Source organism: Polyodon spathula, chromosome 12 (assembly GCF_017654505.1).
Source record: "Polyodon spathula isolate WHYD16114869_AA chromosome 12, ASM1765450v1, whole genome shotgun sequence".
Classification (NCBI taxonomy): domain Eukaryota; kingdom Metazoa; phylum Chordata; class Actinopteri; order Acipenseriformes; family Polyodontidae; genus Polyodon; species Polyodon spathula.
In genome coordinates this window covers 1,941,191-1,956,257 of record NC_054545.1, presented here as the reverse complement: position 1 = coordinate 1,956,257, position 15,067 = coordinate 1,941,191, and the positions used below count along the sequence as shown (strand labels likewise).

Genomic DNA, 15,067 nt, shown 5'->3' with positions numbered 1-15,067 from the left:
TTCAACCAGCCAGCCCTCCCTTCAGCCAGCCAGCCCTCCCTTCAGCCAGCCAGCCAGCCAGCCCCCCCTTCAACCAGTCAGCCAACCAGCCAGCCAGCCAGCCAGCCTCAGCAGCTCACAGGGGAACTTCTCAAGTGACGCTGCAGTGGGGTTTTCTCTTTTGTTAGCAAACTCAATGACTAATTAGTGTGCCAGATATAATGAGGTCCAGAGCAGGGGGGCTGTCTGTCCTGGCTAAGGTTGAAGGGGTTACCTGGGGGGGATGGGATAGGGTTTTTAATGAGTGTCAACCACGTTTTTAAATTCCATGTTCGTTCTTTAGCACTGGAAGTATTGTCAGTGCCCAGAGGGTGCAGACTGGATTTCAGTCCAGCCGTATAACTGGAAACTTTTTATAAATACTGCTGCCTCACTTCAGCTGCACAATAGTCAAGCTGGTGTTTCCTGCCTCCCTGGGTGATTTATTGACCCCAATTAGCAGCAGGGTCTGGATTCAGGGTCCTCTCCCTGTGAACTCTTCCATATCCAGCTAGCTCATAGGATAGCCACTAGACAGACAATGTATTCTGAGATGTATTTGTAAGGGCAGGGTGTTCTCACAGTGTATTCTGAGATGTATTTGTAAGGGCAGGGTGTTCTCACAGTGTATTCTGAGATGTATTTGTAAGGGCAGGGTGTTCTCACAGTGTATTCTGAGATGTATTTGTAAGGACAGGGTGTTCTCACAGTGTATTCTGAGATGTATTTGTAAGGGCAGGGTGTTCTCACAGTGTATTCTGAGATGTATTTGTAAGGACAGGGTGTTCTCACAGTGTATTCTGAGATGTATTTGTAAGGGCAGGGTGTTCTCACAGTGTATTCTGAGATGTATTTGTAAGGACAGGGTGTTCTCACAGTGTATTCTGAGATGTATTTGTAAGGGCAGGGTGTTCTCACAGTGTATTCTGAGATGTATTTGTAAGGGCAGGGTGTTCTCACAGTGTATTCTGAGATGTATTTGTAAGGACAGGGTGTTCTCACAGTGTATTCTGAGATGTATTTGTAAGGGCAGGGTGTTCTCACAGTGTATTCTGAGATGTATTTGTAAGGGCAGGGTGTTCTCACAGTGTATTCTGAGATGTATTTGTAAGGGCAGGGTGTTCTCACAGTGTATTCTGAGATGTATTTGTAAGGGCAGGGTGTTCTCACAGTGTATTCTGAGATGTATTTGTAAGGGCAGGGTGTTCTCACAGTGTATTCTGAGATGTATTTGTAAGGACAGGGTGTTCTCACAGTGTATTCTGAGATGTATTTGTAAGGGCAGGGTGTTCTCACAGTGTATTCTGAGATGTATTTGTAAGGGCAGGGTGTTCTCACAGTGTATTCTGAGATGTATTTGTAAGGGCAGGGTGTTCTCACAGTGTATTCTGAAATGTATTTGTAAGGACAGGGTGTTCTCACAGTGTATTCTGAGATGTATTTGTAAGGGCAGGGTGTTCTCACAGTGTATTCTGAGATGTATTTGTAAGGGCAGGGTGTTCTCACAGTGTATTCTGAGATGTATTTGTAAGGGCAGGGTGTTCTCACAGTGTATTCTGAAATGTATTTGTAAGGACAGGGTGTTCTCACAGTGTATTCTGAGATGTATTTGTAAGGGCAGGGTGTTCTCACAGTGTATTCTGAGATGTATTTGTAAGGGCAGGGTGTTCTCACAGTGTATTCTGAGATGTATTTGTAAGGGCAGGGTGTTCTCACAGTGTATTCTGAGATGTATTTGTAAGGACAGGGTGTTCTCACAGTGTATTCTGAGATGTATTTGTAAGGGCAGGGTGTTCTCACAGTGTATTCTGAGATGTATTTGTAAGGGCAGGGTGTTCTCACAGTGTATTCTGAGATGTATTTGTAAGGGCAGGGTGTTCTCACAGTGTATTCTGAAATGTATTTGTAAGGGCAGGGTGTTCTCACAGTGTATTCTGAGATGTATTTGTAAGGGCAGGGTGTTCTCACAGTGTATTCTGAGATGTATTTGTAAGGACAGGGTGTTCTCACAGTGTATTCTGAAATGTATTTGTAAGGGCAGGGTGTTCTCACAGTGTATTCTGAGATGTATTTGTAAGGGCAGGGTGTTCTCACAGTGTATTCTGAGATGTATTTGTAAGGGCAGGGTGTTCTCACAGTGTATTCTGAGATGTATTTGTAAGGGCAGGGTGTTCTCACAGTGTATTCTGAGATGTATTTGTAAGGGCAGGGTGTTCTCACAGTGTATTCTGAGATGTATTTGTAAGGGCAGGGTGTTCTCACAGTGTATTCTGAGATGTATTTGTAAGGGCAGGGTGTTCTCACAGTGTATTCTGAGATGTATTTGTAAGGGCAGGGTGTTCTCACAGTGTATTCTGAGATGTATTTGTAAGGGCAGGGTGTTCTCACAGTGTATTCTGAGATGTATTTGTAAGGGCAGGGTGTTCTCACAGTGTATTCTGAGATGTATTTGTAAGGGCAGGGTGTTCTCACAGTGTATTCTGAGATGTATTTGTAAGGGCAGGGTGTTCTCACAGTGTATTCTGAGATGTATTTGTAAGGGCAGGGTGTTCTCACAGTGTATTCTGAGATGTATTTGTAAGGGCAGGGTGTTCTCACAGTGTATTCTGAGATGTATTTGTAAGGGCAGGGTGTTCTCACAGTGTATTCTGAGATGTATTTGTAAGGACAGGGTGTTCTCACAGTGTATTCTGAGATGTATTTGTAAGGGCAGGGTGTTCTCACAGTGTATTCTGAGATGTATTTGTAAGGGCAGGGTGTTCTCACAGTGTATTCTGAGATGTATTTGTAAGGACAGGGTGTTCTCACAGTGTATTCTGAGATGTATTTGTAAGGACAGGGTGTTCTCACAGTGTATTCTGAAATGTATTTGTAAGGACAGGGTGTTCTCACAGTGTATTCTGAAATGTATTTGTAAGGGCAGGGTGTTCTCACAGTGTATTCTGAGATGTATTTGTAAGGGCAGGGTGTTCTCACAGTGTATTCTGAGATGTATTTGTAAGGGCAGGGTGTTCTCACAGTGTATTCTGAGATGTATTTGTAAGGGCAGGGTGTTCTCACAGTGTATTCTGAGATGTATTTGTAAGGACAGGGTGTTCTCACAGTGTATTCTGAAATGTATTTGTAAGGGCAGGGTGTTCTCACAGTGTATTCTGAGATGTATTTGTAAGGGCAGGGTGTTCTCACAGTGTATTCTGAGATGTATTTGTAAGGGCAGGGTGTTCTCACAGTGTATTCTGAGGTGTATTTGTAAGGGCAGGGTGTTCTCACAGTGTATTCTGAGATGTATTTGTAAGGGCAGGGTGTTCTCACAGTGTATTCTGAGATGTATTTGTAAGGGCAGGGTGTTCTCACAGTGTATTCTGAGATGTATTTGTAAGGGCAGGGTGTTCTCACAGTGTATTCTGAGATGTATTTGTAAGGGCAGGGTGTTCTCACAGTGTATTCTGAGATGTATTTGTAAGGGCAGGGTGTTCTCACAGTGTATTCTGAGATGTATTTGTAAGGGCAGGGTGTTCTCACAGTGTATTCTGAGATGTATTTGTAAGGGCAGGGTGTTCTCACAGTGTATTCTGAGATGTATTTGTAAGGGCAGGGTGTTCTCACAGTGTATTCTGAGATGTATTTGTAAGGGCAGGGTGTTCTCACAGTGTATTCTGAGATGTATTTGTAAGGACAGGGTGTTCTCACAGTGTATTCTGAGATGTATTTGTAAGGACAGGGTGTTCTCACAGTGTATTCTGAAATGTATTTGTAAGGACAGGGTGTTCTCACAGTGTATTCTGAAATGTATTTGTAAGGACAGGGTGTTCTCACAGTGTATTCTGAGATGTATTTGTAAGGACAGGGTGTTCTCACAGTGTATTCTGAGATGTATTTGTAAGGGCAGGGTGTTCTCACAGTGTATTCTGAGATGTATTTGTAAGGGCAGGGTGTTCTCACAGTGTATTCTGAGATGTATTTGTAAGGGCAGGGTGTTCTCACAGTGTATTCTGAGATGTATTTGTAAGGGCAGGGTGTTCTCACAGTGTATTCTGAGATGTATTTGTAAGGACAGGGTGTTCTCACAGTGTATTCTGAGATGTATTTGTAAGGACAGGGTGTTCTCACAGTGTATTCTGAAATGTATTTGTAAGGACAGGGTGTTCTCACAGTGTATTCTGAAATGTATTTGTAAGGACAGGGTGTTCTCACAGTGTATTCTGAGATGTATTTGTAAGGACAGGGTGTTCTCACAGTGTATTCTGAGATGTATTTGTAAGGACAGGGTGTTCTCACAGTGTATTCTGAGATGTATTTGTAAGGACAGGGTGTTCTCACAGTGTATTCTGAGATGTATTTGTAAGGGCAGGGTGTTCTCACAGTGTATTCTGAGATGTATTTGTAAGGGCAGGGTGTTCTCACAGTGTATTCTGAGATGTATTTGTAAGGGCAGGGTGTTCTCACAGTGTATTCTGAGATGTATTTGTAAGGGCAGGGTGTTCTCACAGTGTATTCTGAGATGTATTTGTAAGGGCAGGGTGTTCTCACAGTGTATTCTGAGATGTATTTGTAAGGGCAGGGTGTTCTCACAGTGTATTCTGAGATGTATTTGTAAGGGCAGGGTGTTCTCACAGTGTATTCTGAGATGTATTTGTAAGGACAGGGTGTTCTCACAGTGTATTCTGAGATGTATTTGTAAGGGCAGGGTGTTCTCACAGTGTATTCTGAGATGTATTTGTAAGGGCAGGGTGTTCTCACAGTGTATTCTGAGATGTATTTGTAAGGGCAGGGTGTTCTCACAGTGTATTCTGAGATGTATTTGTAAGGGCAGGGTGTTCTCACAGTGTATTCTGAGATGTATTTGTAAGGACAGGGTGTTCTCACAGTGTATTCTGAGATGTATTTGTAAGGGCAGGGTGTTCTCACAGTGTATTCTGAGATGTATTTGTAAGGGCAGGGTGTTCTCACAGTGTATTCTGAGATGTATTTGTAAGGGCAGGGTGTTCTCACAGTGTATTCTGAGATGTATTTGTAAGGGCAGGGTGTTCTCACAGTGTATTCTGAGATGTATTTGTAAGGGCAGGGTGTTCTCACAGTGTATTCTGAGATGTATTTGTAAGGACAGGGTGTTCTCACAGTGTATTCTGAGATGTATTTGTAAGGGCAGGGTGTTCTCACAGTGTATTCTGAGATGTATTTGTAAGGGCAGGGTGTTCTCACAGTGTATTCTGAGATGTATTTGTAAGGGCAGGGTGTTCTCACAGTGTATTCTGAGATGTATTTGTAAGGGCAGGGTGTTCTCACAGTGTATTCTGAGATGTATTTGTAAGGGCAGGGTGTTCTCACAGTGTATTCTGAGATGTATTTGTAAGGGCAGGGTGTTCTCACAGTGTATTCTGAGATGTATTTGTAAGGGCAGGGTGTTCTCACAGTGTATTCTGAGATGTATTTGTAAGGGCAGGGTGTTCTCACAGTGTATTCTGAGATGTATTTGTAAGGGCAGGGTGTTCTCACAGTGTATTCTGAGATGTATTTGTAAGGGCAGGGTGTTCTCACAGTGTATTCTGAGATGTATTTGTAAGGGCAGGGTGTTCTCACAGTGTATTCTGAGATGTATTTGTAAGGGCAGGGTGTTCTCACAGTGTATTCTGAGATGTATTTGTAAGGACAGGGTGTTCTCACAGTGTATTCTGAGATGTATTTGTAAGGGCAGGGTGTTCTCACAGTGTATTCTGAGATGTATTTGTAAGGGCAGGGTGTTCTCACAGTGTATTCTGAGATGTATTTGTAAGGGCAGGGTGTTCTCACAGTGTATTCTGAGATGTATTTGTAAGGACAGGGTGTTCTCACAGTGTATTCTGAGATGTATTTGTAAGGGCAGGGTGTTCTCACAGTGTATTCTGAGATGTATTTGTAAGGACAGGGTGTTCTCACAGTGTATTCTGAAATGTATTTGTAAGGGCAGGGTGTTCTCACAGTGTATTCTGAGATGTATTTGTAAGGGCAGGGTGTTCTCACAGTGTATTCTGAGATGTATTTGTAAGGGCAGGGTGTTCTCACAGTGTATTCTGAGATGTATTTGTAAGGGCAGGGTGTTCTCACAGTGTATTCTGAGATGTATTTGTAAGGGCAGGGTGTTCTCACAGTGTATTCTGAGATGTATTTGTAAGGGCAGGGTGTTCTCACAGTGTATTCTGAGATGTATTTGTAAGGGCAGGGTGTTCTCACAGTGTATTCTGAGATGTATTTGTAAGGGCAGGGTGTTCTCACAGTGTATTCTGAGATGTATTTGTAAGGGCAGGGTGTTCTCACAGTGTATTCTGAGATGTATTTGTAAGGGCAGGGTGTTCTCACAGTGTATTCTGAGATGTATTTGTAAGGACAGGGTGTTCTCACAGTGTATTCTGAGATGTATTTGTAAGGGCAGGGTGTTCTCACAGTGTATTCTGAGATGTATTTGTAAGGGCAGGGTGTTCTCACAGTGTATTCTGAGATGTATTTGTAAGGGCAGGGTGTTCTCACAGTGTATTCTGAGATGTATTTGTAAGGGCAGGGTGTTCTCACAGTGTATTCTGAGATGTATTTGTAAGGGCAGGGTGTTCTCACAGTGCATTCTGAGGGGTAGCTCTTTTAAAGTTTTAGGGTCCCAGTTCACTTAAAGGGGCAACAGAAATGTGCAGTGGGCAGACAGTTCAGTTCTGGTATGATGCCATGTTCTGTTCGCCCCCCAGCAGGTGCTTCAGAGAGCCGGTATCCAGCTGTCTCCTGCTCTGTCCCGCTACGCTCCGAGTCTCGGAATTCCACTGCCCCAGCTAATCCCCCCTCTCTCCTTTGTGGCCTGACCTCATCTTTCTCCCCGCTTTTTGTCTGTTTCTCTTTTTTTCCTCTCTGCTTTTCTTCCTTTCTTTGTCCCTCCTTCTCCGCTCCCCAGCAGTGCTCTGCCGTTGCGCTCTCAGATGCAGGAGAGGCTCCTCTTTCAGGAGAGCCGACTGATGGACAGCTCCTCCGAGGCGCCGACTAACGAGGGGAACTGCGACTTCGATCAGCCCCCCTGAACTCAGAGCCTCCCACAGAGAGGCGCCGGCTCTTCAGAGCTCTTGTGATGCCTCTCATAATGTTTCTTTTAATTCCCCACGTTTGTGTTTCTCATGTTCAGCTGTTCAGGATGTGTTGTTATTAATAAAGTAAGAGAGGAAGTCAGTATCCACTCATCTCTTGCACTGGTAGTTAACGGGGCTGATGATACCCCTGCAGTAACACCTTTAGTCTGATCTCTATTACCAGCGGTGTGCAACGATTCATCCTGTATGGGGGGTATTGAGAAAGGAAGTGGATACGGCACTCCCGCTGTGCCGGGCAGAAATAAATGCAATAACTAAACTCAAAATCATGAGATTGCAGCGAAATCAACAGGAACACCATCCTGAGGGAAGCCTCTATTATGATCCCCAGCCCACCCAGCTAGAGGAGAATGGAAGAGGGCGGAAGAGCCTATACCGAAAACATTGAGAACTGGACACATGACATGGAGGCCGCATCCTTACAGAACAGGGAAACAGGCAGGCGGATTATGGGATTGTCAAAGATTAGAGACTGTACAACATTGTATTCCGGAATGTAGTCAATTCAAACAAAGGGGGGTGTTAATAAATCAGCTGAGTGCATTAGATTAATACACAGCGTATTGAAGGAGGGGAAAGGAAAACAATAAAGGAAATAATAACATAATCCAATCCATTCAGAGCGCGGGAACACGGGCCGATTCCAGATGAAGCTGCAGCCCTTAGAGAGCATGCGCCAACTTCCTGCAATCAGTGTCGTAAAGCGCCTACTCCCTCGCGAGAGCTGCACTTTGCGGCAGCGAGGAGCTGGGACGCCGAGGGGAGAGAGCGAGCCGAAATATTAAGAAAAAGGAAAAAAAAGCGAAAGGTGTTATTAAATTAATTAAGCCCCGGGAGGCCAGGAAAGGTGCCCTTTACCCCCCCTGTGGCTCATTCATCGGCCCCTTTTGCCCTGAATGAAGCGGAATGGCCGAAGTGCCGCCTGGGCCTAGCGCGCTGCCTGCATCCCCGGCCGAGATTATCCCCTTCCACAGGGCTGGACGTGCCTTGCCCGGGGAAGGACAGGAGCGAGGTTTTGGGCGCGGAGGTGACACAGCGACCCCCGGGGCTGGACAGCAGCACCAGGAGAGCGAAGGGAAAGGGTCACACAAGCCACCGCAGAACTGCCTCCACCCGCACCCGAGCGCTCAGCACTTACACTCGGCTCTGCAGCAGATCAATGGCACGATTGGCGGCGGCTGTGCCGGTACCGGCGCGGAGGCCGGCTTGCAAAACTACCACAGCCGGCTCAACAGCCACCTCCACCAACACCACCCGGCTCACAGGCCGAACGACAGCCCCCGGGGTCCCGCTGAGAATTGTGACAGCACAGGCGGGGTCCCGGACGGGCTCCCCGAGAACAACAACCGCGGCAGCACTCGCAGTCTGCACCCCCCGCACAACCACAGCCCCTTCGCCAACAACAATTACAACAGCAAGCTGGCTCCCAAACGAGGGGGTAATAACACCGCCACTATCACCGGCCAGCAGGCCGAGACGCAGCTGGGCTGGACCGGCGGCCACAGCAGGACTGATCCCCGCTGCTTGGCCCTTGACGAGGAACGTGACGGTTTGGAGAGAGCAGGCCCCGGGGCGCAGGGGGCTGTAGTAGAGTTAGCCGCGGCCCTGGACGCCTGCTGCACCATGCATGATACGCCAGGGCCGGGCACGGATACAAAGCCGGCGAGCCGGAGATTGAGCAACAGCTCGCTGGAGGAGGAAGGTCCAGATGAGGAGGACGCGATCCGGTACGTCCGCTACGAGTCGGAGCTCCAGATGCCCGATATCATGAGGCTTATTACCAAGGACTTGTCCGAGCCCTATTCAATTTACACCTACAGATACTTCATCCACAACTGGCCTCAGCTCTGCTTCCTGGTACGTAGCATTGCAAGCATGCGAGTGAAGAGTGTACCGTGTCATGCTTGCTGTGTGTTGAAATACTCTTCCTATCGTTGCTGTGTTTCCATTGTGCATGCGAGTGAAGAGTGTACCGTGTGTACTGTCATGCTTGCTGTGTGTTGAAATACTCTTCCTATCGTTGCTGTGTTTCCATTGTGTGTAGGCCCACAGGATACAGACCGTGTTTTAGGTGCATGATTAAAATCTTCAACTGTAGTCCCGCTTATAAAAAGAGTACTGCAAGCAATTAAGAGGCGTGCAAATTAATCACGGGTCAAACATCTCGTGTGTGATATATATATATATATATATATATATATATATATATATATATATATATATATATTAAACAAACTATCTGGTTGACAATACCCTGTCCTCGTTGGTTAGATCCTGTCTGACTTTGTCATTTTTGGTATTCACAGTTAGTGTTGTGAGTGCAAAGCGAGTGTGTGAAGTCTGTGACTGGCAGGTCATGTATTTAGAAATCTTATCTTATTTGGTACCATTCGATTTATAAACCTGTTTTATTGTAAGACAAAAATGATCATCAAGCAGAGACCGGAAGTACTTCTGTAAAAATGTGTTTTTAGCAGGGTGCAAAAAACAATTTAACATCTGCACATGGTATCAGAATGAATGCTTTTCATGTAGGTTTCTCCTGGCAGGGTTTAAAGCTGCCGTGCTGCACGTTAAGAGGGGTTCTTAGGAAGCTCCAGCAATACTACGACCTGTCGTGTCCCTGCAGGGATTGTCTGGAGCAGGATAGAGATGCTGTGTTAGTGGCCTGATACCCAGTCCAGTTTCACAGCTGACCACAGGGATTGAAACTCGCTGGCCCAGCACCCAATCCTGGGTCTCGGGACATTTTTAGATATTCCTGACACCTGCTCACTTCAATAGTGTATAGGGAGTTTAAACAGTCAGGTCTTTGATTACTGTGCTCTGGGCTGATTACTCTTTATCACAGCATTAAAAAGTCACACTGGCTGTAGGTTTTGTTGATTTACTAATACAGTAGGATTTTCTCTGCACCTTTCCCTCAGAAGCTGGGGATAGGATGGCAGTTTCCCCAATCGGGCAGACATCTGAGGGACGTGGGAGGCAGTGTGGCTCTAGTGGTTAGTAAGCTGATGATGTGGGAGGCAGTGTGGCTCTAGTGGTGGTATGATGTGGGAGGCAGTGTGGCTCTAGTGGTTAGTGTGCTGATGATGTGGGAGGCAGTGTGGCTCTAGTGGTTAGTGTGCTGATGATGTGGGAGGCAGTGTGGCACTAGTGGTTAGTGATGTGGGAGGCAGTGTGGCTCTAGTGGTTAGTGTGCTGATGATGTGGGAGGCAGTGTGGCACAAGTGGTTAGTGAGCTGATGATGTGGGAGGCAGTGTGGCTCTAGTGGTTAGTGTGCTGATGATGTGGGAGGCAGTGTGGCACAAGTGGTTAGTGAGCTGATGATGTGGGAGCTGAGTGGTTAGTGAGCTGGGAGTGTGGCACAAGTGGTTAGTGAGCTGATGTGTGGGAGGCAGTGTGGCAGTGGTTAGTGAGCTGATGATGTGGGAGGCAGTGTGGCTCTAGTGGTTAGTGTGCTGATGATGTGGGAGGCAGTGTGGCACAAGTGGTTAGTGAGCTGATGATGTGGGAGGCAGTGTGGCTCTAGTGGCTAAAACAAGGGGCAGGGATGAACAATGGAAGTCCATTAAATAAGTTACTGTGCACAGCAGTTATTTTATTGCAGTCATAAAATGCAGTTTCAATCCTGGATTGTAATCTAGGGAACAATTTAAAATTTGTACTTGTGCTAGCAGTAGCCTTGCATTGCTGATCAAGACCACAGTATGCAGTGATTCATGTAGTAGCTGTAGGCTGTTAGCATACAATGCTATTTTAATTACACAGTGCATCTTCCCTAAACAGGCTCACGTCGATGAGCTGTAAAACAGTCAAGTGAAAATATCAGATCACCAAATACAATGGAGTGCAGTTCAGCAGGATCTGCACCCCTTCATGCTGTAAGCTGTCAGCACCTCTAGGGTCGAGCATTGGCTGTGAATCCTGGCTTGTGAATGAGCGTACCCCCTGGGTCCTCTCTGACCGCTCCTCTTTGCTCTCCCCCTGCAGGCGATGGTGAGAGAGGAGTGTGTGGGTGCCATTGTGTGCAAGCTGGACATGCACAAAAAGATGTTTCGCCGGGGCTACATCGCTATGCTAGCTGTGGACTCCAAGTACAGGAGAAAAGGCATCGGTAAGACCCTACAGGGGCAGGGTGAGAAGACACTATGAGAGAAACACAGGCACAGTTAGGATTGGTCAAGGCTGTCCTCGTTGCTCTGTGAACGCGTGTGCTGTCTGCAGTGAAATCCACTCCTCTCGTTTAACCCATTTTAAATCGCTGCAGTAGAAACGTGCTCCTAGCTCCTCACGCAGCCACTTCAATTATTAGCCAGATTTCTAAAGATCGGGTCTGCACTGATAAATGTGATTTTAATTTTTACATATTTGTGCATTCACACGTGTGTGCATGTAAAGATGGTCAGAGTTGAGGAACTGCATCTCTAATGCCCTGCTTACTGTGTGGAAAATCCCTCCCTCTCTGTTCCAGGTACCAGTCTGGTGAAGAAAGCCATTTATGCCATGGTGGATGGAGACTGCGATGAGGTAAGATTTTTCGTCAATATATATATATATATATATATATATATATATATATATATATATATATATATATATATATAAAAAAAAAAAACAAGACGGTACAGAAACATTGTGTTTTTAAATAAATAAATAAACTCCATTCCTCCTGCAGGCTGTCATATCCTGGTGTTTCTGCTTAAAAATGCCTTCATCAATGCGTGAAGCTGTGTTGTTGTTGTTTTTTTTTTCGTGTCTCTAATTACTAACCCAGGTTCTCTTTCTGGTTCTCTTGTTGTGCAGGTGGTTTTAGAAACGGAAATCACGAACAAGTCGGCTCTGAAACTGTACGAGAACCTGGGCTTTGTGAGGGACAAGCGGCTCTTCCGATACTATTTAAACGGGGTGGACGCCTTGCGGCTCAAACTGTGGCTCCGCTAGCGAATGACCCCGGCCTTCCCCCACCCAGGCTGGACACGAGTACAAGGAACGCCTTTCGTCCTCTTCTCCATGACAAAAGGAACAACAACAAAGAAACACACAAATAAAAAAAAAAAAAAAAAAAAAAACAGAAACTGTATAAATTTAAAGTTATGATTTTAAACTAGGAGAGCTGCTGCAGTGTTCTTCCCAGGCACGCAGCAGCGCAGTGTTTTTTCAGAGCAGTTTGGGGGCTGCGTCCGCTCCCCCTCGTGATAGAATCCGGGGGCCGTGTGAGAAGAGAGCGACAGCATCTAGCAGGACTTTCTCCCGTGCATTAAACCAATCAAATACAAATCTCCTGACTGACTAATTTTTTACAAAAAAAAAAAAAAAAAAAAATTAATTCAAACTAAACAAAACACACAGGTATAACAAAAAATCCCATCTACGCCTACTGCTACCGCTGGCAGACGTCTGTGGAACTTTATTTTCATTTTTCTTTTCTTTTATCTTGTGGATGCATGTCTGTGTGCTGGTGTGTGGGTTCAGGGGTGCGCGTGTAGATACTGGCTGAGCTTGTGCTTTTATAACAAGAAACGGCTACTGGGCGGGCTTCAAAATGGATTATCATAGCTCTGCTTAGACACACAAACACACATGTAGTGGCATACTTTGAGCAGAAGAACAGGAAATGTGGTAGGTGGGTCCCTCATAGCAGAAAGGTGTTGCCAATGCTTTCATTCTGATCACTCGCTGAACACTTGGGCTGTGAGAAGTTCTTCTGCACCAGGTTTGATGCACACGGTCCGATGTGTTCCTAAAGCGCTGTGATTGTTCGCTTGGTTAGTGTTTGTTTATGTTTGTAGCTGTCGCAATACAAGTGCTGATGGACTGCTTTGTTTGACGCACAGAAAGAAACCGTTGTCGCTCGCATGGTTAAAACATTTGTAGATATGGGTGAAAGCATGTGGCAACCATTTAGCGTATTTCTGCATCGTTCAAACCCCATTTGGTGGCCTGCTGGTGTGTGTGCAGTGCTTTGGTCTGAGTGGCATGCTATACACCCTCTGTTTCCCAGCCCAGAAACAGTGGTGCTGACGTGCAGTTTTAAAAAAGTGCTTTATTTCAGAAGGGAAAAATAAGCTATTGTGTTTCTGCTCTGCTTCTGCTCAAGCTTACAATTATTTTATTTTTATTTTAATAGATTTTTTTTTTTTTTTTAAAACCCGAATTTACTATTCTTGCTTCTGACCCCTGAAGTTTGTTTCACAAAGCCTGCTTCTCACTAATCTTGGACTGTTTTGGGTAGCATTCGGGAGTCCCAGATTAGGGCTAATCGAGGTCTGTGGAACCAGCCCTTTATCTAAAAGCCATGCCCACTAGAGTCTCACTGCAGTTGTCCGGAGAAGTTTTCTGTATGTCTTTGTTTTATTGCGGATCACCGGTCTGGAGGCAACTCTCTGACGGGGAGGGAGAATGGCAGAAATAGCGTGTTTGTAATGCATTCTCATGCTGGCAAATACAATTATGCATTTATGGCCTGTTTTTTTTTTTGAATACATTTTTTATTATTATTTACCAGAATGATGTTCTTAAGCACTTCAATTTACTGTGTGTTTGTGTGCCTGTGTTTGCGTGTGTTTTTGTGTGTGTGTTTATATACATTTATTACTACTGTTTGCAGTTCAAGTGTAGTCCACTACCAGAAAGATATATTTATACGTGTGTGTGTGTGTGTGTGTTATGTGTGTGTATATATATATATATATATATATATAAAATGTATATAAATACATATCAACACACACACGTATGTGTATATATTGTGTGTGTGTGTATATATATATATAATGTGTATATATATATATATATATATATAAATATATATATATATTATATATATTATATATATATTGTGAGAGACCATCATTGTTCTTTGTTTTGCTTATTCCTGTTGACGGTGCGTCCTTCTAAAGGGTCATGCTGGATGGTGTTGTGAAGAGAGGTGCTGGGATGAGGAAAAGGAAAATTGGTTTTAGTTCACTCTTGTATTTTAAAAGTGCATTGGTTCCTGTTTGTTGCAAGTCTGATCTTGGGTGTGTCTGCACTCCGCTGCCTCTGCTGTTTGCTGCTCGGAAATACTCCCTTTGTTTCTGTGAGTCCTTGGCTGTGGAAAGCCATTAGGACAGGTCTTCCCCGTCGCAGTGCACCCTCCTTTCTGGTTTCCGACGGCCCTGTGTTGTTTAAAGTCAGCATCCTGCAGACTTGAACTAGCCAGTGAAGGTTGTGTGTGCCTCACGCTCCTCCCAATGCCGCCTGCAGAGTCCACTGCTGCTGCGGCTCTTCCTACACTTGACGATTGCATTGTCTCTTATTATGGAGTTTGCCCTCTGCGGGAATGGTCTTGCAAGCTTGCTCTTTTGGGAGGTACTGTGACTGGGCTTGAAGACCGCTGATCCTAATGTGTACAGATGTTGGGTTTAAGGAAATGTTTTGATGTCAGGATTTTTGGGAAGGTTCTTGGGGAAGATGAATTATAAAATGAATAACTGCAGCCTGCCTGCAATAGATCAATAAAAGCCAGGGCTACCAAACCAGAGAGTCTTTGACCCGGCATGTTTGGCACGAGTGTTTCTGTGGTGGTCTGTGTGTGTTCTCAGGTGGAAATGACCCTAGTTACATGTCTGTGTTGCTAAGGGTTGGACTTGCGTGTGGATTTATTATTTCTTACTTTGTTTTTTATATATAAATGACTTGCAAGAAATCAGCTTTTTATTTAAAACAAAAATAATAAATTTGGTAATAAATGATTTGATTTTTTTTTTTTTTTTTTTTTACTTTAATGGAGTAATGTTGATACCTAGAAGGAGAGCTTGTGATGTCAGAGTTTGGTAAAACGGCTGGCTGGTTGTGTTTTTTGTTTTGTGCTTATATATATATATGTGTGTGTGTATATGTGAATGACATGGAGAGAAAGCAGTGCTTCGTCTGCCAGCCGGTCTGTCTCTGGTGCTTGGAC

At 44.8% G+C, this 15,067-nt stretch overlaps 1 protein-coding gene across 1 annotated transcript; it reads left to right on the top strand.

Moving 5' to 3' along the window:
* The first annotated feature begins 7,838 nt into the window (after positions 1–7,838).
* LOC121324609 (N-alpha-acetyltransferase 30-like) lies at positions 7,839–13,731 on the top strand. Its single transcript, XM_041266677.1, has 4 exons — positions 7,839–8,978; positions 11,116–11,239; positions 11,597–11,652; positions 11,929–13,731. The coding sequence occupies exons 1-4, from the start codon at positions 8,028–8,030 to the stop codon at positions 12,064–12,066; spliced, it is 1,269 nt and encodes a 422-aa protein (XP_041122611.1). The 5' UTR covers positions 7,839–8,027; the 3' UTR covers positions 12,067–13,731.
* The last annotated feature ends 1,336 nt before the right edge of the window (positions 13,732–15,067 follow it).

Excerpts from the sequence above, each read along its gene's own strand:
- LOC121324609 (XM_041266677.1), top strand. The coding sequence starts at position 8,028 with ATGGCCGAAGTGCCGCCTGGGCCTAGCGCGCTGCCTGCATCCCCGGCC. Across the intron at positions 8,979-11,115 it reads GGCCTCAGCTCTGCTTCCTG|GCGATGGTGAGAGAGGAGTG; the intron begins GTACGTAGCATT and ends CTCCCCCTGCAG. Across the intron at positions 11,653-11,928 it reads TGGATGGAGACTGCGATGAG|GTGGTTTTAGAAACGGAAAT; the intron begins GTAAGATTTTTC and ends CTTGTTGTGCAG.